The 23146-nt window shown below is 37.8% G+C and overlaps 1 protein-coding gene across 8 annotated transcripts in view; it reads left to right on the top strand.

Annotated features, from left to right (window-relative positions):
* nrxn2b (neurexin 2b) overlaps nucleotides 1-23146 on the top strand; it is a 759383-nt gene that overhangs the window by 424269 nt on the left and 311968 nt on the right. For all 8 annotated transcript variants that reach the window (XM_030161797.1, XM_030161795.1, XM_030161798.1 and 5 more), the window contains one exon: nucleotides 3357-3476. In XM_030161797.1, the coding sequence (XP_030017657.1) occupies nucleotides 3357-3476 (120 nt within the window). The remainder of the gene's footprint in view (nucleotides 1-3356; nucleotides 3477-23146) is intronic.

The following is a 23146-nucleotide window of genomic DNA, read 5'->3' as shown; positions in this document are numbered from 1 at the left end:
TACTTAATGATTGTATATCCCAGAGAGCTGAGCAGTAGTTATTGGCCAGTTTTAAAGGCTGGGCTTTTTTGACAGATAATAGGATACCGAGACCTGAGGCTGTTGTAAATCTGTATAACAGGAATACATCAATTGGGAATACTTCATTTATAATGAAATTCATAATTAGAATATTATTTTTTCTATGAACCAGAGAAGCTAAATTCTCTGGGCATTATTTCAGTTAAGTGACAGTTTTATATCTAATAGTTTTTTTCCTGTTTTGATTGATCTTCTTCAGCTTATAGTCAGTTACAAAAAGTTGGCAAGTTTTCTGGGTTACTGAACCCATAGCAGGAGTAATGAAGATGACTTTTCCAGAATGCTATGGTGTCCTGTGCATGGATCACTGCCAAAATTCTGACCGACTTGGTTCTGAGGTTATTGTTAGTCGGTGGACTGGGGATATAGTGTGGTCAGAGGTGCCTGCTGGTCTAGTCTCTCAAGACTTGAAGGCAGACAAAGGCCAGGACACAGAGTGTGTTCTTGTAGTTCTCTACTGACTCAGCGGATCACAACAACAACAAAGACCAAGAAGGGAAAAAGGAAGGAGCGTGAACCCAAGAGTTGAAGTACAGCTACATAAACAGTACTGCTGACTCAGAGTAGCTTAGTAAGGAAGCTGCTTGGACAGACGGTCATAAATTACACCTAAATATCATTGTACAATTTGGGAATTTAAAAAAAGATACAAGTATATCTATTGCAACTAGAGAAGCATGAATATTTGTTGCTGCATCCATGTTTAAAAAAGCAGTAACAGGATTATTACCTATTAAAACATGACAGGCAAAGTAAAACAAGCACAAGTTGTTCGTAACCTTTTGAATTTATGTCATTATAAACTAAAATCTGAGCCAGATCTCCACTTGAGCACTGTGCCGTGCTCTTCTCTACTGTTCTGTGAGCAGATGTTTCCTTTACAATCCAGCTGTTAATCGTTCTCACAGGTGACATTTGTTTTTTACGGTGGTGTAGGGTTTAGTGGCTTTCTATATTGTGCCGTGTTTGTTGAACATTTGGAACAAATGCAGCAGATGGAGTTTCATGCTCCAACAAACTCAAGGCTCCTACAAACAGGTTTTCAGTCAGGTAGTCTGTGGCCAATCAATACTTGAAGCAAGAGTAAGAAAGTGATTACATGACTTGGTTATTAATTATGACAATATGCCTAATTAGCACCTTAAGGGGGCTTTTTATTAGTGAGTAATTAATGAGGCAATTATCATGGTAAGGAGTGCTAACAGAACAAGCCAATAAAAAGGAAATGACATTGAACTGACGTTGGCTTTTTAGGTCACAAAATAAACGCTGTCATAGATTTATCTTTCTTTTTAAATTTTGTAGTTGTGTTTAATTTCTTTAAACAGGTTTTGTGTGTGTGTGTGTGTGTGTGTGTGTGTGTGTGTGTGTGTGTGTGTGTGTGTGTGTGTGTGTAGTGTCGTTTTTTTAATTGGGCCATTTGTAAATGGCACACTGAGATGTCTGTTTATCTATGTGAAAACAAATTAGTCTGGCACTGAACCATAGTTCTTTGGAAATGTTTGTGTTTAATTGAGATTTTAATGAGAATTTGCACCACCAATAACATGACAACCACCACACACATTTAATTTTCAGCCCGTCCTCTTGCATAAGCCTTGATCTGCATCCTAATGCTATATCTGCTTTTTTCAGCTTTTTCCATCTAATTTTGGGAGCAATCGAAAACCAGGTTCTAATGAAAAGAAAACAATGACTTTTTCTTTTGTTTCCATCAGTTATATTAGTATTTAATAACACACAGTCAGCAAAGGCAAATACATGGTTAATTATTTTCTAAATTACCCCTTTGCATGCGACAATGCCTATTTGGTCAGTAGTACTATATGTATAATTTTCACAGGAAATCTGTGGTCTCAAAGCAATCTGTCACATTGCCTGTGTAAGTAAGTGGCTGGAATTCCACAGAGAAATTACAACGGTGGAGTTTCTAATTGACAATTTAAAAGTCTTCAGCCGTGTGTGACGGTGGGAGGGAACCCCTTCAAAACATGCACAAATATACAAGAAACACTAAACTAAGCTGACTCTAAGACCTGAGTCACTTCCAATTCAGATGTATCCCTAGCATGATGATTACACCAGCTTTCAACCTTGAATTCTGGTAAAATTTAATTTGAATATATTTCTAAGGCTACGTTCAAACAGCAGGTCTTAATGCACAATTCAGATTTTTTGGGGTGAAATCCAATCTTTTTGTGTGCTTGTTCATACTACACATTAAGTGCAACTTCTATCAGTTTTGAGTGTGAACTGAATGCGGCCCTGAAGTGAACTGTATGCGCAAAAGAGGTCCTGATGGAATACGTGACCACACAGGCACACGCTGTGTTTTTGCAGAGATATGGAGGGATGCAGAATTGTGGCACATTTCAATGATGTGAAGGTTTGATAAATGTGACCTGGCCGTTCAGATTTAAGTCATATTGCAAAATATCACATATGTATCAGATATAGGACTACATATAAAAGTGGCCTGGGCCAGATTTGAAAAAATTGGATTTGTGCTGTTCAAACTGTCTATGACAGATCGGATACAGGTCACATATGGGCAAAAAAATTGGATTTAGGCCACATTTGCATGAAGTCTGAACATAGTTTAAGTGACATTAATCTGACCACTTTAAATCTGTGGAAAATGTATGGTTACTGTGTTACTGGTGGTGAGAATTAGCTTCAAATCAATGAGCTTTGTGGTTTATACAAGGTGTGTATTGTGGTTGTTTGTGCTTGAAGGGCATAGAATTTGTCAAGAGAAAAAAATAGTCATATTGATGTGGCCTAGATGTATTAATTTATCATGTTAATGTATCCAATCAGTTGCCTTTGTAAAACACCCATTTGATCATTGTGTGTCATCAGGGTCTCAGAATGTAACAAATGTACATTAATTTTCAATTTCACAGTACTGGTCCTTTGAGCTATTTGTTGAGTAGTGTTTAATGCTTAACTCTTTTCACCAGTCACTCTTAACCTGCAGCAGTTGCAGGTAAAGAGTATTTACTCCGAGTGATTGACAGCTCTAATACTAGCAGCTCTTTCACATCTCGGGGAATGATTTAATGAACATCAAAACACTTGCTTAATAGAGTTCCCAGAGCTGTCAGTGCCTAGTGACTGCAGAAATGCCGCAAAATTGGTTTGTTTTTCTAGGTCAGCTGAAATTACTATATAATGTTTTCCTAACATTGAGCTTCTGTGCGTAATGTATTATTTTGAATACATCCATGAATTCAAAGCTAATGACTAAACTATGTCTTTATTTATTCCTTTAGGACCCAGTACCACCTGTACGGAGGAGTCCTGCTACCATCAGGGGGTTTGTCTCCAGCAGTGGGAGGGCTTCACCTGCGACTGCACCATGACGTCCTATGGAGGCTCATTTTGCAATGACCGTAAGTAAAAACTTGTTCCCTTCATGACATGAACCATAAAAGTTTGTGTGTGCTAATTTGGAGTGTGTGGTGCAAGTGGATGGCTGGAGCAAGGTCTAGCAGTTGGAAAATTAAAGCAGGACAGATGACATCTGTGTTGAAGTGGCAATAAGAAGCTGTTTCCATCTGCAAAAGTTTGAGGAATTCAGGAACTCGGATTATATAATGTGATGGTTTTTGGGTTTGTGTTTGTTGGGCAGCTCAGTGAAGTTCATACAGTCTCTCGATTAGAGATAATTGAATTTTCTACTCTACTTCTTGTCTCTGACACTGACAAGATGGCTGTATTTTTGCATAAATAATTTGCAGCTATAACAGAATCACATTAGAGCCCCAGGAGCCATTTTCCACATTTTTGCTTTGGCAAACTGTAAAACTCTGTTAACACATCACTACACAAAAACAAAGAAAATATTTGCTGACGAGAACTCATTGCCTCACTTGCCTCACCAGCATTCACTCCTCTTCTAACAGTGTGTTACTCAAACATTAGTCATAGTAACACCTCGGATCGCACAAGTAGAGTTCAACATGAGATTGAATACTTGGCATCCTGAGGCACTGCTAACACATGCTGCGAGGAGAAATGGTGATTTAAGTCCCGTGTCCTCACCATGTGGTCACCTGCAGAGGACCTGGCGTCAAAGCAGAGTATGTAGGAAGGTGTGGAGTGCTCGTTTTATTTGTGCTCAGTGGCACATTCCTAGGTTTACAATTCGTTTTTTTGTAATGAAATTGTGATATAACACTAGTGGGAGGTGAAGCATACATATTAGCATAGATAAGGGTTACATATGACCACGCTGTTTGATGATGATTTAACATTGCAAATTACCTTCTGAAATGATAATATACTTAAGTTTTGGCAAAGAGCGCATATTCAAATGCATTGAAATGAAATATTTTGATTTGGTTCAGGTTAAGTAAGACCACTCTGCAGGTTAAACTGCACCTCATTTCACCTTATTTGCAATGATGCTCAACAAATATGATCATAAAAGATTAAAGATACATTTTTATGCACTGTTTAACAATTATCCGTGGGGTTGGCCTTAGCTTAGAAACATGAAGATTATATGCAATTAACATTCCTCACAGGCTTGATTTAAACATGCGCAGAGGCAGGGTGACAAGCTAATAGACTTGTTTGCATAAGTCTTTGTTTGCTTGTTAAGAAGTGGGCGCTGACTTAAGCTGTATCACCCTCTTGTTCTTCTTTACTGCTTTTTTTTCAACCAGACAATGTTTCATCTGTTGATAAAGTTTATCTCTGGCTGTGTGTTGTTGCCCTTGTTGTGTTGACTGCCATGTTAGCTAGACAGAATATGAGTAGGCATGACAGTACGGGGCTGATTAGCAAGGTGTTCCTTTGGCTCTTGGAAAACTCAAGCGAGGAGCAGGTGATAATAACTGCTCTGTCGGCATGACAGGCATGCCGAGATAAGCAGAGAGATCCCTCGCTCTTTGAGAGAGGAGAACAAATGATGAAGCAAGAAGAGGAGATGAGAGGATAGGGGCACTGATTCTAGGTTTTGCTGTGTTGCCTGTGGGGAGCGGCTCTGGCTTTACCATGCTGGTTTGAGAGCTGACAGGTAGAGGTGTGTGTGGCACCAGGGAGCATCGCAACATGTGTTTCCTGAGATCTGTTAAATGTGTGTGAGTGTGCAGAGTGGAGAAAAGGACTGCACAAGCAGCCTGATCAAAGAATTAATAATTTTGCACGACAGAAGCTTCTTGTTAAGTACTGTGTTGTAAATTATTTTAAACTCTACGAATCAGAACCCACACACTACAAATACAGACACTTTTTTTTTCTTTGACTATGATCATGTAGTGTTAATATCTTAATTAAAATGAGGTTTAATGTTAAAGCTATACAGTACCAGGCCTTTGAGACACATTTCTGACAATATGTTTGTAACAATTTGATGGATTACTGGGCTGCTGGTCAAAGTCTGATTTTCCGACTCTAATTCATTTCACTCTCTGATGTTTCTTTTCTGTGAGAGGTTGCCACGCTACAGTGTTTCACATCAACAATCTTTGACATAACAGTGCTGCTGCTGACTTAATGATAACATCTTGTTAATAATTGCACATTTCAGAATAAGGCTTTAAGATACACCCACTGTCAAAACATGAAAATGTAAGAAGGAATTTCATGAGACACATGTTGGCAGTTGGATTACAATATACATCTTTATTAATACCATTTTTTGGTAGATGTACAGTTCCTATATGTGTTACACACCAGTGTGTCAACCTCTTTCAAAGTGTGTATACATTGCAATAGATGGTTTCTATTACAGCATGTCTTTTCCTTCCTCCCAGCTGCTGCATTTCTCTGGACCTCTACATCTTCAGTTCTGTCACCTCAGAACATTACAAAGAATACTTTATCTTTTGACCTGGAGAGCCTTCCTTGACTTGAACTTTTGGCTCCTTCACTTCACCATCGTCTCTTTCTTCTCTTTGCATTTCCTAAAGTCTTACCCTATAAACAACCTTGTCTCCTTGATGTCAGCCTTTGCTGGGCTCACCCAATAACTCAATCGATATTTTTCTGAACAAGGTAACCTTCAGTGAATTTTCCTTGAGCCTGCTCTGAAAACCAAGGTAGGTCTTTGTGTGTACCAGTGATGTTCCACTTCTGGGGGTCTTGCGTCATCCTTGCAGCCTGATTCACAGCCTTACACACTTACACTGTTCCCCATAGTAAAATAAAGACCATGATTTGTGTTCTACATATGAGACCTAAACTGCCATAGAAGTGTTTCATTCCTTTCTAAATTCTCCATGTATTGACTTTTTAGCCACATAAACCACATAGTTTGTATTCTGTCTGTCCGTTTATGCATGAATAACGAGTAAGGCAGGCACAAGCATTTGCAAGCTTTTGTTGCTTTATAAACATTATAGATGTATGTTATCAAAGGGAGTGAAATGGGGCCAGTAAAATGAACCACAAAGAATCAACCTGTTGTGTGAACAAGGCTTTTGAGTTTTGTGCTTCAACTGCACTGTGAGTAAATACAGCATATGAACACAGCACCCAAATGTTCAGCTCATGTATTATAACATTAATGATACACACATGCATATGGACCAAATAGATATATATGTATATTCTTTACTTTAAAAGGTTAAAAAAAAATGACTACCGTTGCTTTCCACACTGTATGGGAAATAAAAAAAAACAGAAAAGAAAAAAATTATCTCCCCAAAAGTAAACCATTAAAAGTGCTCTCACTTTATTGCATCTTACAGTTTTGAAATTTTGGAATGTTTCCTGACGTATTGTTTGGAGCATGAAAAGTCGCACATCTCCATGCCTAGAGGGGGGGTATGGAGATAAAATAATGTGTGACATGTTTAGACTAAACTGGGATTTTCAGCCCCCGCATATGGTGTTGATGAGGCTGAAGTCATGCTCATGACTGCACTGAAGTGGATTTTAAGCACCCTTTACGCATTCCTTCCCCTAATTAAAAAAATCTGCCTAATTTTGTTAGTGGTATTATTATTTTATTAAATCAAAAGTAGTTTCAGCTTTGATCCAATCAAGTTCGAAAACAAAATTTGTAACTAAATGAAGCAAAATCAACAGTTTAAGTTCCCATATGAAATTATAGTGTGATTGTAGCCTGCAGAAAAAGAACATCTTTAGGGTGAAGATAACAGTATTAATAAATAAACTACACACACCCACACAATCTGGGTGTTGTGTGGGTGGATTAACAGGGTTAAATCCAGTCACTGTTTCCCACTTTCCAGTCACACTGGACCATAGACCTCAGTCTTTTTGCTGGTGTTGCTTATTTATGAGGTTCCACCTGACACAGCCGATTAGAAAAGATACCACGATGGAAGCTCAGCAGTCTGACTGGCAGAAAGTTTATATTGGACGTGATCACCACAGCCTCAGGTTAACAATGTTGCCTTTACCTGTAGATAACAGAAAGCTGCATACCGCTCAAACTTGCTGAATATATTTTTCAAGTTTTTGTGTACTGCTGATCAGTGTAGCATGTCAAACTGTGGGGGTTGGGAATGTTTGTGTTTGTGAAGTCAATCAAATGTTCCGGTCCCAGTGGAGAAGCTTTAATTTTGTTAAGTAGTGTTGTTTGGACCTCTTCTGCCGGTCATTTTGTTCTAAGATACTTACTGCAGTGTCCTTTGGAAAGGCAGGCAGTGGGAGGCTAATATATGTACCTCTGTGTTGAAGAGGGAGCAGGTATAAATGGAACTGGTCTTCAGAAGTCCTCCTATACTTCGCACAAAGACCTCACCGACTTCCCCCTTAAGTAAAATTTAAACACGAGTACGCTACTGCAGTTTTTGTGCCAAAGAATACCCCTTTTAGAAGACACAGTTCTCTTATTCTTATAAACTATTTCTCATAAACAGTCTCAACACCGGATGGTTTTGTCATGGTACTTAAAAATCTATAGAGTACATTTGGATCTGGAATGGCTGCCCATACTGTAGCAATGTGTCAATGCACAGAGATGCATTTGTGGAACAACATTATATGTAAGAAAAGCTGTCTTCTACCCCTCTTTCGCACACGCATATGAACACACTGTAGACAGCATTTGTTATTCAACAGCAGCCTGCAGTGATTGACTGGTCTATTTGTCTCTGCGTAGCGTATAAGTGGGCCACTTGGTATTCTGCCTTATTCATCTGGAACCAACTCAGACAGAGATGCTGTGTAAGTGTGTGTGGTATGAGAGCTTTGTTTCTCTCTCTCTTCCATTCTCTGTTTATGTGAGAGAAAGAGAGGCCAAGGGAAAACAAGGTGGAGAGGGATGCAGGAGGAGATGTGGGGAGGGAAAAGCTGAGCCTCTCTTTGTTTAACTGTACTGTATTTATTCACTGGGCGTTAGCACAACACGTGCATGTCTACAATGAATACAACTGCTGGTGCATAGTGCTGTCAGGAATACTAATCGAGTATAGAGACTCAATGAGTTTGCAGTACTGATTTTAATCTACCTTTATTTTACTCTACATCTACCTTTTTTCAATCTCTCCTTTCAAGTATTCTATATCAATGAACACACAACTGTACATTTTGGGGTTAAAAACTCTTCTTGCTCTGCTTTCTCACAACTTCATTGTGGCAGCACTGCTACACTGAGAATTACTATATACTATTGCTATATTACTATGCTATACTATAGTATTACTAATACTATACAAATTGTGTTGTTTGTGTGATAGAGGTAAACAGCATTGGTTTTAAACCCAACTACACCCTCATCTCAAACTTTTGCATAGAACTAAAGAATCTTATGAACAGCCACCCTATGAATGCCTCTTAAAATGTTTTATTTCTTTTATTTCATCTTTTATTTATTTTTTGCTAGGCATGTTGTGCATTTAATGCAACTCTTTGTTTTTCTGAGGTCTTTATATATAAAAGAGTGCCTTGTGACTAGAGAAGTGCACTCAACAACCCCCAAACACTAAGTGCAACTCGCTAAGTATTGTACTCCTTGCTTTTGCTAGCCTACTGTTAATGCTTGATAAGCTTGATAGGCTTCAACAAGCATTGGTCACGCCTAGCTCCTCTTGCAATCTCTCCAAACCAAACATTAATGAAACCTGATCACTGAAATGCATTCACTCTCATCTTCTCCAGGGTTTCAACAGGTGATAATTTGCTTGGTACAGGTTGAGATGCAGAAAAAGTGGAAAAAAAAAAAAAAAAAAAAAAAATCAAAAATGGCTACTTGACTACAGAGTGAAATAGCCACATGACCTGTCTTTACTAGGTGTGTAGAATACTTGGTTTAGGCTCAAAATTGATTGTCAGGCCCTTTGTTGTGATGAAGGTCACACTGGATTTGACATGGACTAGAGATGGGATTTACGGCTCTTTGAAGGAGTTGGATCTTGAGGAGCCATTCCATTCAAAGAGCCATTCAAAAGACTGGCTCATTGTTATATTTATCTACTTATTTAAGAGGTAGCTTGTTTTTATCATGGAACTAATCACTAGTAGCAGTTTTAAGTTAAGATCTGGATCAGAATAATTCAAACTTACACATCCCACCCATGTATACTCTATTGGTGGGAATTATTCTGAAATATTGAGTAGCATTTCATTTGGCATGTGTTTTCACTGTAAACATTCCATAAGGTTGTGCCATATCCCCATGCTTTGACGGTGAGATCACAATTCTGAATTTTCCCTCACCCAGAAAACCTTTGGCACAACAAAAACTATGCAGGCTACAGATAACTTCCAAGCAAAACAACCTTTTTACTATAAAATTTTCCCCACAAGAACATTTTAACAGTACAGAAAAAAACATAGAAATAATAAATAAGAAAAAAAAGAATGATATATATATCAAACTAGAATGAAAATTAGGACATGATAAAAACTGTGACTGATAAATTGTACTACCCTACCTGGTGTGTCTACACCTGAACTACTTTACAAACTGGAGCTCAGCTTCTTGACTCGAATCAGAACAATGTAAACAATAACAAACTGTAAACAAGTGTGAACAAAATTAAAGACATCCTTGAAATAATAAAGCAGTGTCATCCTTTTCCTTTGTGGGTTCTACTGCCTCTTCTTCTTATCCTTTGGCAAATTTAAGTTAAGGAAGACAAGTGATCTACCTTTTGTGTCTTGAGGTGACTTCTGATAATATTAGTCCTGTCTTAGAGAATACTCCTTCAAATGGAACCGATTTTGCTACTAAACAGAGCTTCAGTACCATGACTTTGGTAAGGCTGGGGTCCATGAAGTCCCAGCTTTTCCGCCTCATTTTTAGGAAGAAGATGCTCCTCTGGTTACTTCCTGCATCTCCTTTTTTTTTTTTTCAGTCCACCTCTTCCTCCTATCTTCTCCTACCTAACACAGTGGTAAATGGGGCTCCAGTCCAGTCAGTCGGACTCCTCCCCTAAGTTATCTGCACATATAGCTGCGTTCAAGTGAATAGGGTGTGCTGTGGACCACTCAAACTCTGAGATGTCATTAGTCGTTCACGTGAAGGCAGCGTGGACAGCTCACACTCAATGGGCACACAGGTGGCACATGAAGGCAGTGTGGGCAATTTAAATATAAGAACAGCTCGCAAAAAAATGGCTCACAACAGCAAATCGGTCGTCTTTGTTAAGTTAAAAGAGCTGTTCAAACGACTCGACTCGTTTGCGAACGTCACATCTCTACTCAGTGCTCAACACAGCATGGATCAAGACAGACTTAAGGGGAGGCTTTAGCCCTCTCAGATTCTCATCACCAGCTGAAAACACTCAGCCCAAACTTGAGAGGAATGAGATGCAATCTTCTCAGAGACAAAAAAAAAAAAAAAAAGAGAGAACCCCTGATGCAATAGGGGAAATCAACTGTTCATCCAAAAAGCCGTCTGAGAGAAAGCCTAACATGGTTGCACATAAAAGCCTACTCATGGGAGGGGTCTGACTATGTTTTTTGGCTCAGATTCTTTATAACGCTCCATTCTGGGTTTTTGTTGATTATTTACTCCTCCCACCTCTTTCGTGGCTCCTATACCCACTCTACACTGTTTGCGAGCTACAAGAGCCCCAAAGAGCTGCTGTCCAGACCTAGCAATTAACCGCCACCTCATTAGGCCAGAAACACAGTGTGAATCCTGAATAATTACTCCGCTTCCTTTTTTCATGCTCATAAATATACTTGCACACACAAAAATTCTTTCACTACTTCTCAGTTGTGTGTCGCTCTAGAAATGAGATGGAGAGAGACCAGGGATGGTGTGGCTATCTCCCCATTTGCAGACACTGCTAGATTGAAAGCATGGGCAGAGAAATGAAAGGATGGATGGAAAGCGGGGAAGAGAAGGGAGTGAGGAATGAAATGGTGTTTGGGCATGCAATGGCAATTTTGCCCTCCCCATTAGAGGGCAGCGCTAAGTCCATTGGACTTTAAAAGTCACCATGTCAAGAGCTTGGAGGGGGTTGGTTGAGGATGGGTAACCACATTTTGTGTCGTGTAGAGCTGTGGGTGGAAGGTGAAAGTAATAGTTTGGCTCAGGATATTACATGGGGACAGTGTTGTTGTAGCTGTTAAAGCCGCAGTGCTTGATAGTTTTTTTAGCACCACTGAGCATAAAATTCCATATCTACCTTTCAGCACATTGTAATCCCACAGGTGTGAGAGGACATGAGACTTCTGCATCTACACCCTGTGTTTTCAAGCTGTAGAAAATCCACAGTTTTCCATGTAGAAGTTGATAAAAGCTAAATTTCAAAGCTTATTATATTAAAGCAGGTAAAACTGGAGGAAAAAAATGACTTCTTCAGAAAAATATGTCATTAACTGAACATAGAAACAACTATCTATTTATCAAACTAAATGAGTTTTATAGATGAATCAGTGTTACAGAACATGATGGTCTTTCCACGCTCATCATCGTCCCTGAACATCTGACGCCATTGAAAAACCAAGAAACTGCATTTTATTTGAATTCCTTAAACGTGTTGATAGAATTAGTGGTGCAAAAATTATTTAACATTTAGATCAGTAGATGCCTTCTCTGTCTTTGAACTTTCAGCTTGACATTGACATTACAGTCTTAATGCTCGTTTTTAAAATAGAAATATAAAGCTGAATTCATAAACTAAAGCAACAATGCAGGTTTTGATAAGGTATTTAAAACGATAACTCCCTGATCCTTTTTCATTTAGCTTCTCTGTTAGTATTTCTGCAACCCCTCTGGCTTCTGTGCTGCTAAAACCATATTAAACAATGCAAATCTGCCCCTTGGATGTAACAAGCTGTCAAGGGTAGAAGCCACTTCCTCCAAAACTGTGTCATCGTCATGATGCCCTCTGAGGGGGGTGTTCTGTGTGATAACAGATCTATTTAGATTTGAATACAATTATTTGTCCTTTTCCGAAATTCAAAATAATTTAATGGTTCAGGGAATCTCATCTCCCCATAGGTTCTATTTTCTGTGAGTTTAGTAGCTTTAGACATAAGCCTGACATCTGCCTCGTACTCTGGAATAAAATGCCAGTATAAACCTCCCTTTAGCCTTGATGAGTTTTTGCATCAAGTCGAACCACTTCTTGCTCGGTCTTAATTAAAGATTGGATGTGCTTCTAAACCACAATATGCATTAAAGGACAATTAATGTGGCTTTATAATTGCTTCAGGACCGCTCTAGCCACTGCCAAACAAAAGGCTGTCACTGTAATCTGGAAGAAGAACAAGAGAGGTGGGAGGGTATTTGTGTGTAAGTTTGTGTGTGTAGACTTGGGAAAGAGAATAAAAACATAAAAAGGGGTGAAAAACAATGGAAAGCAATTATTCTTCACAGATGCTCAGTTCCCATATTCCACATTAGTCAATTCCTTTGTTGACCGCTTTGTTGTTAAGTCCCACATCTGACTAGTGTCAATATTCTGGACCTGATTGAATTCAGTGGTGCAAATGTACTGACAAATACCATGTACACCTCCTACAATCAAATTGACATAACTATGATTGGTTTCGATTTACTTTGTCTGTGATATGTTTATCTGATGCCTTCCTGCCATAATGTCGATGTAACACAGATGGAAAGCATTTTTTTCCCTGTTTGAAATCTTTTTTTATTTTTTATTTTCCAGACTTTTTCTGTTTTGATGGCTATATTTAGCTTGGAAAGCACCAGCAATCATCTGCAACTCAACTTCTGGCTACATTCCAGATTCCCGGATTGTATTTCATGTATTTTGATGCAGTTAACATCCCAGAAAATGAACCAAATATGCCGTTCCATATTGTTTAAAAAAAATAAATAAACCTATTGGCAGCAGCATTGCGTTACTTCATCAGCGTAAATGGATGTTGTTAATGGATATACTTTGAAAGTTTGAAAACTATTTTCCACCATTAAATCACCAACCTAGTTTTGCTGTGCTGTTTGACTATAGCATTTATTTGGGGCTAAACCCATAAAAACCCTGTGCTACTTTTGTGTCTGTTCTCAAATGACTGACACATACTGAAAAATTCATTCACACAGTCACTTAAGCGATTCATCACCATTTATTTTAATATTATCCTCTATATTTTGATTTTTTTTTTTTTTGTTAAAATCACATGTTTTCCGTTACTTAATTAACTGATCATGTAGATGTTCATAAAAGCTCAGAGTACATTCAAAGATTATTAAAAGAGAAACGCCTAAAACTCAATAAAAAGTGACTTTTTTCAGCAAAGATATCATTAACTGAAAATAAAACAAGTGTCTCCATCCACTGTCATTCATCCAACTTCGTGGGTTTTACTGGTGAATCAGCGTTGTAGAAGATGACGTGTTTCCACGGTAACTACGAAGCCTCTGAACGTCCAAATGGGTCATATCTGATGACCATGAAAAGATGACAAACTGCATTTTGCACCAATTATTTACATGTATTTACAGGACTAGTGGATCAGCAGGTATTAAACAGTTTAGATCAGTCGATACTTTTGGTCATCGATGGATGTTTGGGTCTTTATGGGTTAAATTAGTACAAAAAAGTTTAGTAAGCAATTATACGTGGTCTGTTTATCTACTTCAAAAACAAACAAAAAATTGCAATCTCATGTTGCGCAAACTTAATTGCACGAATGATTCAGGATCCAAACTCAATCCCTAGTGTCTGTGCTTGTAAAACTAGAGGTAAAGCCAGTATGAAGCTGTAGTATGTCGTTAATTTAGAAGTATTGTAAAAGCAGAGTTGAAATACCACAGGTGACTGTTGGGGTTGGCTCCTGCACACTAACACTGAAATTCTTTCTAACAATACTGTCATTTTTTTTTTTTTTTTTCCAGGACTCATTCCAGTCTCAGTCATTTAATTTGGAACCTCTAATAAGAAACTATCCTTAAGTTATTGCACCATTAATAAGATTTCAGGTTGAATAAAATGCTTTCTGCTGTGTTGGGCTATGATTGACAGGTCTGTATGACAGTTCACTCTCCTGCCAGGTTGGACTTTTACAGATTTTTAAATTTTTTTTCCCATAAAATGATTTTTTTTTTTCCCCGACAGACTGCTCAATTTTAGTTGTAATTAATAGATTACATTAACATAGATTACATTAACATGACAATTTTAAAGGTAATAGCTCATCTCTGACCTCTCACACTCCCTCTACCTCTTTTGTCCAAATATGGTCATTTGTGGCTTTTAAAAAAAAAAAAAAAAAAAAAAAAGCTAAAGTGGTGACAGCCAAATAACACAGTAGTGGCTCTAAAACAGCAGTTCAGAAACCAATGGGTATTTGATATATGTATGGAAATGACATAAAGACTTTTTTTTTTACCTAATCTAGGCATTGAATACTTTTCTCAGAAGAACTCAATTGTTGTTGCAAGGAGGTTTTGTGTGTATGTGTGTGTTTTCGATAGGGTTGCACAGGGAGGTCAAGGTCAGAGGATGTCAAGCGAAAGTCTCAGACGCTATAATTCAAAAGTGTTCAGTGTCAGATGCTTGTTTTTGGTTTTGGTTTTTTGGATGCTTTTTTTTTTTCCTTCAGCTTAACCCTTAAGGACCTAGTGTGACTTTTGTGGCAGTTCCCAAACGATTTTTTTTTTCTCTATTTGACCTTTCCTAAGCAATTTATCACCGTTTGTTATAACATTGTCCACTGAATTTTGGATTTTTTTCCAGTGAAAAACATCTATTTTTCTATTTTTAATTCATTGATCATAGATGTTCATAAAAGCTCAGAGTAAAGTTGAAGTTTATTAAATCAAAACAGAAAAAGTGACTTTTTCAGTAAAATATATCATTAACTGAACATAAACCCAGTGTGTCCATCCACTGTCATTGATTCAACTCTGGGTTTTACTGGTGAATCAGCGTTGTAGAAGATGACGGTGTTTCCATGTTCACTACAGAGCCTCTGAACGTCCAAATGGGTCATATCTGATGACCATCAAAAGATGACAAACTGTATTTTACACCAATTATTTACATGTATTGAGAGGATTAGTGGATCAGCAGGTATTAAACATTTTAGGTCAGTGAGTGATTTTGGTCGCCGGTGGATATTTGGGTCTTTATGGGTCAATTAGATATTGGAAATTTGTGATAAAATATAGAAATAGCTTTTGTGAAAAAAAAAAACAAAAAATGCACATACATAGGCTATAGAATAGATCTTACTGAACAGCAGCCTATATTAAGTAGCACTTAATGTGGCCCCTGAACTAAAATGAGTTTGACACCCCTGGGTTAAAGTGAAACATTTATATACATACTATTAGGGGAAGTTTAAAATTAAATAAAGTAAGAAAGCAACAAATGAGTGCAAATTTTTGAAAATTTGCTTTGGAAAGCTGCATTTTCCACCAATTATTTACATCGATTGATAGGATTTGTGGATCAGCAGATTAGCTCATTAGATGCTTTTGGTCTTTTGGGTTAACCTAAGAACTGGCCAAACAAGGCTCAGTTTAGAAGAAGATTCTGAATTGGCTAGCCATAAGAGCTGTAATACCAGCAAAACCTTTTTCATTGGTATATTCATTGGTGTGTTCATTGCTGACTACATGAAATGCTTGAGGTATGATTCCACTCCCTACATACATTAGTCATCAGATTGTAGTGTCCATAGGTATGGTTTTGCAGGAAGATGACACTGCTCTGTTAATCCAGTTAATCCCTCATGTTGTCTCTCACTAGTCGCTTTTCCATTTGACATATGCGCAAAACATTACCGATATTAACTAAATGTCAAAAAACAGAGGTGCGTAATGTTGGTTTTTCCATTAAATCACAAATGCGATGATTTGCTTATTTATTATCACAAGATGACTTGAGAAGTCATTCCATAAACATGGCAACAAACGTAAATATTGTGTTGATTTACAGATATATTCATTATTATTATATATTACCCCTCTATCTCATACTAAATTAAAAGATGATTTGTTTCCTGGTGTGTCCACACATACTGCAACATGTTTCTTTTAAAACTGTTCTTCTTCGCTTGTTGTAATGTCCATCAACATCCTTTTTTTTAATTCACGTGACTCCAGTTGCGGAAAAAGACCTTTCCATTGCCATTTTGTGTGATATACAATTTGCGCTACACCCAAAAAAACCACCTCTTGCCAGTGCAAAAACTTTTAATTGAAAATCAAGAGTTTTAGCAAAATTGTCATTTTTCCATTAAGCAAATTTTCATGCACAATTCATATTAGTGTAATTTGAGGGTCAATGAAAAAGTGACTACTGTCTTTCTCTCATCTGCTTCATCGGCCACAGTCACACACACATGCATCCACCTACAAACGCAGAAGAAACTCTGCTGAGAATGTGGATGTTTCCTTAGGGCGTCAGCAAGGAGAGAGACCTTTACTCAAGCTGACATGGTAGATCATCAGGACTGACACGTACACACACATGCTTGCACACACTTACAAACACACACACCTTCCTTGTATTTATCCCTGTGGGGGTTCAACTGTCGATAAGTTGAGCTGACAGTCTCCTCTTCACCTTGTCTTCCCCCTCCATCCTGCCCTCCTCCTCAACTCTTCCACCTCCCTGCCCTTTATTGCATTTACAACTCCTATTGTGTTTTCTCCGCTACTCTTTGCACTGAAGAAATAACGAAACATTTGTGCTATGGTATTATTTTCAGTATATAATGTTTCCTTCATTGTTGGATTTGCTCTTTCATTCAAACAACTAGTGTGTGTTTTTGGATTTAGATTTTTCGATTTAGTGATTTATTCCAAACATGCAATGAAATTTAACATAAATGCAAACAAACTAATATAAATAATACAAATATCACCAATCATAACAATCTTAGACAGAAGAACAGCACAATAGTTCCATTACATGCCCGAAAAGGGGTGGGAGGAAGTGCAATTTAATCCGAGTTTGTGGTTGAAAAGATTTTAAGCTTTTCACATATTAGTGTCATGCATGCTATATTGCTTAAAGGAGTGATATTTTGCTTTTTTAAAATGGAATTATACATTTTAAAACATTTCCCTGTGGTCTACATTAACTGTAAATGCTATGCGTGGGTCTGAATTCTTCATTAATTCAACTCCACAGGTCCATTTTCAACCCTACGTCTGAGTAATAACACCAGAAAGGGCATTTTGAGCACTGGCCCTTTAAATGCAAATGAGCCACTTCACGCCCCACCCCCTCCAGGTTGTTGACTGTGCTGCTCTGTCCCGTTCAACCACTTGAGTTTGTTAATACAACCAAAAATAGGGGTGTGTATTGGCAAGAATTTGGCCATACGAAGCAAATAACAATACTAGGATCACGATACAATATATCACAATATGTCATGGTACTGTTAAAAAGGCCATTTTTTTGTTTGTTTCTTTTTTTAAAATGATTATTTCTTGGAAGAATCGAATTACACAACAAATATGCACAAATACTAAACACTAATACTAAATTTTTATGTGATCACAACAGGATCTAATGCTATCTCACAAAATTTTCCTCTGTTAAAACTTAAATTATGATTTACAGACATCCCAGTTTAAGATCCTGCTCAAATGTTCATAGCCTATTAATTCATAACTAACATCATAACATTTTTTTGTGGAATCCCAACAAAGGAACTAACATCTGCCATTATTTAATAAAATAGTGTTAAATAATAATAATTAAGATATAAGCAATAAAGAAAACCAAAAAACAAAAATGAACCTCCGCCATATCTGCATTTGAATAAATACCTAAAAAAAATTGATACAGTACTTTCAAATATGGATACAGTATCGTCAAATGAAATATTGCAATATATTGCAGAACCAATATTTTCTAACACCCCTAACCAACAACTGAACATTTTAAGTAATCTTCTCAAAGTTTGGACATATTTTCAGGTGCTGACAAACAATTATGTCGTACTCAGAGAAATGTTTGTTGAAAGTCTTGACATTATATGTGCAAATGTCGTGTCATGATATAACTAGTTATAGGCGCAACAAATTAGGAAGGAATTAAAACAGGTTGTATAAATCCATTCAATTTTTGCCGGAATGAATATAAAGATCGCTTTGTTGCACCTGGAGGGTTCAGATTCAAACTTTATGAACTGTGAGGGTCCAAATATACAAATAAATGTACCAAAGACTAATAAAAGTGGGTTTAGCAAAATATGACCCCTTTAAATGAATGGTCACCTTTTGTCTCATGCATAGAGGGCAATTTTTGGTAGTTTTAAAATGTTTTTGGACTGCACCACCCCCTTTTTTTTTTTTTTTTTTTTTTTTTTCTTAACCCAGTTATGCAGAAAATCTTTTCATTGTTCTGAGGAACAAGAACAGTGTCATTGCTTTGTGGTGCACCATAAAGCAATAGGCAGATGCATGAGAGGCTCTGCGTAGAGGCTGTGGATTTTAACACGTCTTGCTTTATCTTCTTTGTCTTCTGGGTTTATGGTAATTACGTCTCCAAAATGAATGCAGCAATGATAACATGCTGAATGTAGTAACATGCTAAACATAGCCCCCAAAAGTCAGATTAGATCAGAGATTCTAAAGTAAAGAACTAATGATTTGTAACTCAGCAGACTTGGTGTTTTACATGCTAGATTGTGTGAATCATCCTCACTGTGTTCTAGATGGAAATGATAAAGCATTTAAAGGCTCCATGTATAAATCTAGAAAAAAAAAAAAGTTCTTTGTGTTTTGTGGGCAAAGAAATTGAAACAATGTTTAATAAAGTTCCTATCTGGGAAAACTAGATCATAGGATTTCAGAATTAAATATATACTTAGCGCCAGGGTGCGATTTGTTGGGGGGGGGGTCAATCCCCCCTCTGGTTTTTACATCCGGGTCAAAATACAGTAATCCCCTGTCACAGAACAAACTTTAATTGAATGCCATTCCAACATTTATTTCAGTACAAAGTAGTTCATTGTTTTGGATAATCCCTTATGGTCCAACTAAAGCAAAAATGAATTTAAAAGTAAAAATGTGGGTCATTTAGCAACACTAATCTGTCAAATTGTCTCTAAAATGTCCCGTCAGAGATTTTGAATATCGTGTTTTGACCCATCCCTACTTCTGCTCAATGAATTTCATCCTCGGGGGGGGGGGGGGGGGGGGGGGGACAACCAGACAATGGAAATAACAGGCAGGTTGGGACAGTTTTCTTCCACCTATATCCTACATTACTGGCACGAAAGTTCACCTGAACTGAAATGTCAGCAGTCTCAGAATTCGCGAACATCCTCATGCGCTGGGGTGCTGTAAAGGGGGGGGTAAATGTGACAGACTCATGGGGCCTCGCATTTGTGTGTCCAGTGGATACAGGTTAGAAGTGTGTGCTGTATAATAAAGGAATAGAACCTGGGAGTTGGACGTTGAAAGTATGTAAAGTTTCACATCAGTGTTGGTTATGGTCTGCACCCCCACGTATATAACTGCTGCCCCCCCCAATGCTCTGACTAAAAAACATCCCCACTCTGTTTTTTTTGACAAATCACACCCTGCTTAGCACCATTAAAAATGCACGGGTCAGAATAATATGTATATTTGGAGATAATCATTCATTTTCAGAACCTGCTTTATCCTCACTAGGGTCACGGGGGTCGCTTGGAGCCTATCCCAGCTACTTACGGGCGAAGGCGGGGTACACCCTGGACATTTTGCCAGTTCATCACAGGGCTGACATATAGAGACAAACAATCACTCTCACATTCACACCTATGGGCAATTTATATTAACCAGTTAACCTATCAGTGCATGTCTTTGGATGGTGAGAGGAAGCCGGAGTACCCGGAGAGAACCCACGCAGACGCGGGGAGAACATGCAAACTCCACACAGAAAGGTCCCACCCCCCATCAACTGGTGTTGGAATCGAACCCAGGACCTTCTTGCTGTGAGGGACAAGTGCTATCCACTGCACCACCCATATATTTGGAGACATATTAAATTAATTGGTTTGGGGTTACCTTCATATTAAAGAGGGAAGCACTGGTCATTAGAGAATGAATTGTGGACAAATTGTGATCAATTTAACATGTTTATTCAGTCACTGAACACAGGTAATCAGAAATTGAAAGTGTCATCATTCAATATTGGGTGTGTCCACCTCTGGATTCCAAACAAGCAGTGAAGCGACGACGCATGGAACTAAGTCTCATGATCCTGTCCTGAGGGAGCCGATCACTAAGATGACTGATTGTACTGCGATGACAGCGCACACGGCGAGCGACTTGACCGTGGCTCAGACCTGCTCGTAACATGCCAGTGGGACGTTCTCTCTGTTGTATCATAAGTCATGGCATTTTGAGCTGGCAAAAACATTGGGGCGTTTTCTTTGCTGCCTTTATATCGGCTATTGCCCACACCTAAAATTACCAATCAAGTGTGACTCTGTTAACTGTGTTACTCATCTTGTGAGCAACACATACAAAATAGGCACCTGAGCAAATAATTTTCTGGAAATTACACCACATGTTTGGACCGTGCCTTTTTAATGGCATTAAGTATAGTTAAAAGGTTATGAATATATCTGCGCTGAAGTCATACTGTATATCAACTTACTTTTCTCTTCATCGATTTATTTTAGACAATAGACCAGATCAGTAGCCGGAATGTTTGCTGCAATGGATTTGTAACATATTTTTCATGAACTCTGGCTGAAGTTGAAAAGCATGTAAAGGTTAGAAAGGGAACTGCTTGAAACACAGCGGTGTGGATATAGCTGGTACATTTAAATTGTTGTAATGTGTCTTCAATTCCTAGCACCTCATATGCTGCAAACCCCCCAGTGTTTTGTTCTGCAAGTATAGCTGTTGTAATTTTCTTGGTCAAGGTGTTATTACTTGTTGGAAAAAATAGTTTACTTTTGTTCAATGTGTTTTGTTCCTCTTGGGTGTGCATGTATGAAAGTGTTTTGTGTTACTAGAAGACAACAGAAGACCAAATAGATTCCCATTTTCAGCTGTTAAATTTGGTTCTCTGCCAGTGTTAAAATACCCTTGCATTTCTTCTTTCTCTCTAGGGCAATAATGGAATTTCCCAAGTGGAAATGCTGTGACCATTTTAAACCAGGCCTGAATCAGGTAGCTAGTGAGGTGATAAATGACGGTGGCCATAGAGGGCGATAAATCAAGCATATCCTTCACAGTGCTTCCTTATAGAATTAATATACATCGAGGAGCATAGATTCCAGTTTTGACATTTTAATAGCTTTTCCCATCTTTCTAATCCCCAGTACCTTATTTTTTGAAGCCCAGCATGAAATTTTATAACATCTTTTGGTTGAAATAACGTATCCAGGGAGAGATGTTATTGATATTTAGTCTCACAAGGAGAAGAATGTTTATTATTCACTGCTGTGATAATGGCACATTGTAAAAGTTGCTGACCAATGTTGAGGTCTTTGGAGTAAACATAATTTTTAAAGGTAATGAAGACGCATTGACAGGTTATAATTCAGCATGCATGTATTTGTGTTTGATGCAATTCCTAGGCTGGGATTTCCTGACAAGAACAGCTCAACATTATTGCTTGCTTTCAATGGCTTTGATATGACTTCTCCAACAGTGACATGGGGATGGGATCAGTGCAGATGAGAGCTACCAGGAGAAATAGAACATCTATGATGTAGACGAAGACATAGAAAGAGGGAGAGAGATGATTTTTTTTATTTATTTTTTTTCCTTTTTAAAGCCTTCCTGCCTCAGCTGCAGAAATAAAGTTTGACTTCCACAGTTGGAATGTATAATCAGTCAGCATTCTCTTGTTCTTGTAAAACAACTCGAGTCACCATGTGCATTTTTATTCTCTTACGTCAGTTTTTCTTTTTTTTTTTTTTTTTTTCTTTTTTAATAATTTATTTATTTTTGTCCCAGCAGAAAGGAAGTGCCTTTGTCATTAGCTGATTTGATGTGACACTTTCTTAGGAAGTCCAGATCAATAATTTACCCATGCAGCACCCCCCTACAGCTGTATCATATCAGAGATCAATGAATTAATTTTCCTCTCGCTGCACATCTATGGTCATCCCTTTCAAGTCTATTTTTATACCATAAACAGTATCAAAACTATTATTTTTTTAGCAGAATAGTTCTGTGAATTTCAAGACAGTTCTTTCATTGTAGTCACAGATTACAGCAAATTCTCCAAAGTACTAAATCTGACACTGATATCTGATCTGTAGATAAATTCTACATTATGTATATATTCAATATCAGGAATTAACTTGTAGTTGTTTCAAAGCAGTGATGATGATGAAAAATGAAGACGTTAAGACCTTTACCTTCACCATCAGAGGTTAGGTTTCCATTCTTTTAGTGACAAGGAAAAGGCAGAAAAGTCAGTTAACTTTTTAATCTTCAGCAGTGCACTTAAACCAGATTGCAGAAAAAAACAAAAAAAACCCCAAAAACATTATTAAACTTTTTAAAATTATTTTTCCAATCTCTGTTAATGTTTTTGGAAATGGTTCCAAAACTCTGTATCCTCCTTGCGATCATAAATATGACTGCTTGTTTATCGGTCTACTCCACATTGGATCTAGGGAGAGCCCGTGATCGATATAGGCCAGGCATATGAGTAAAAGAAAGCAGACAGGTGTCCTTGAGCAAAATGCAAACCACATTAATAACCCACTGTGATGACACCCCTCTTCTCTCTGGATGCATCCATTT

This window comes from Sphaeramia orbicularis, chromosome 18, assembly GCF_902148855.1.
Source record: "Sphaeramia orbicularis chromosome 18, fSphaOr1.1, whole genome shotgun sequence".
Classification (NCBI taxonomy): domain Eukaryota; kingdom Metazoa; phylum Chordata; class Actinopteri; order Kurtiformes; family Apogonidae; genus Sphaeramia; species Sphaeramia orbicularis.
The sequence above is the reverse complement of the archived record's forward strand: the minus strand, read 5'-3'. Positions and strand labels throughout refer to the sequence as shown.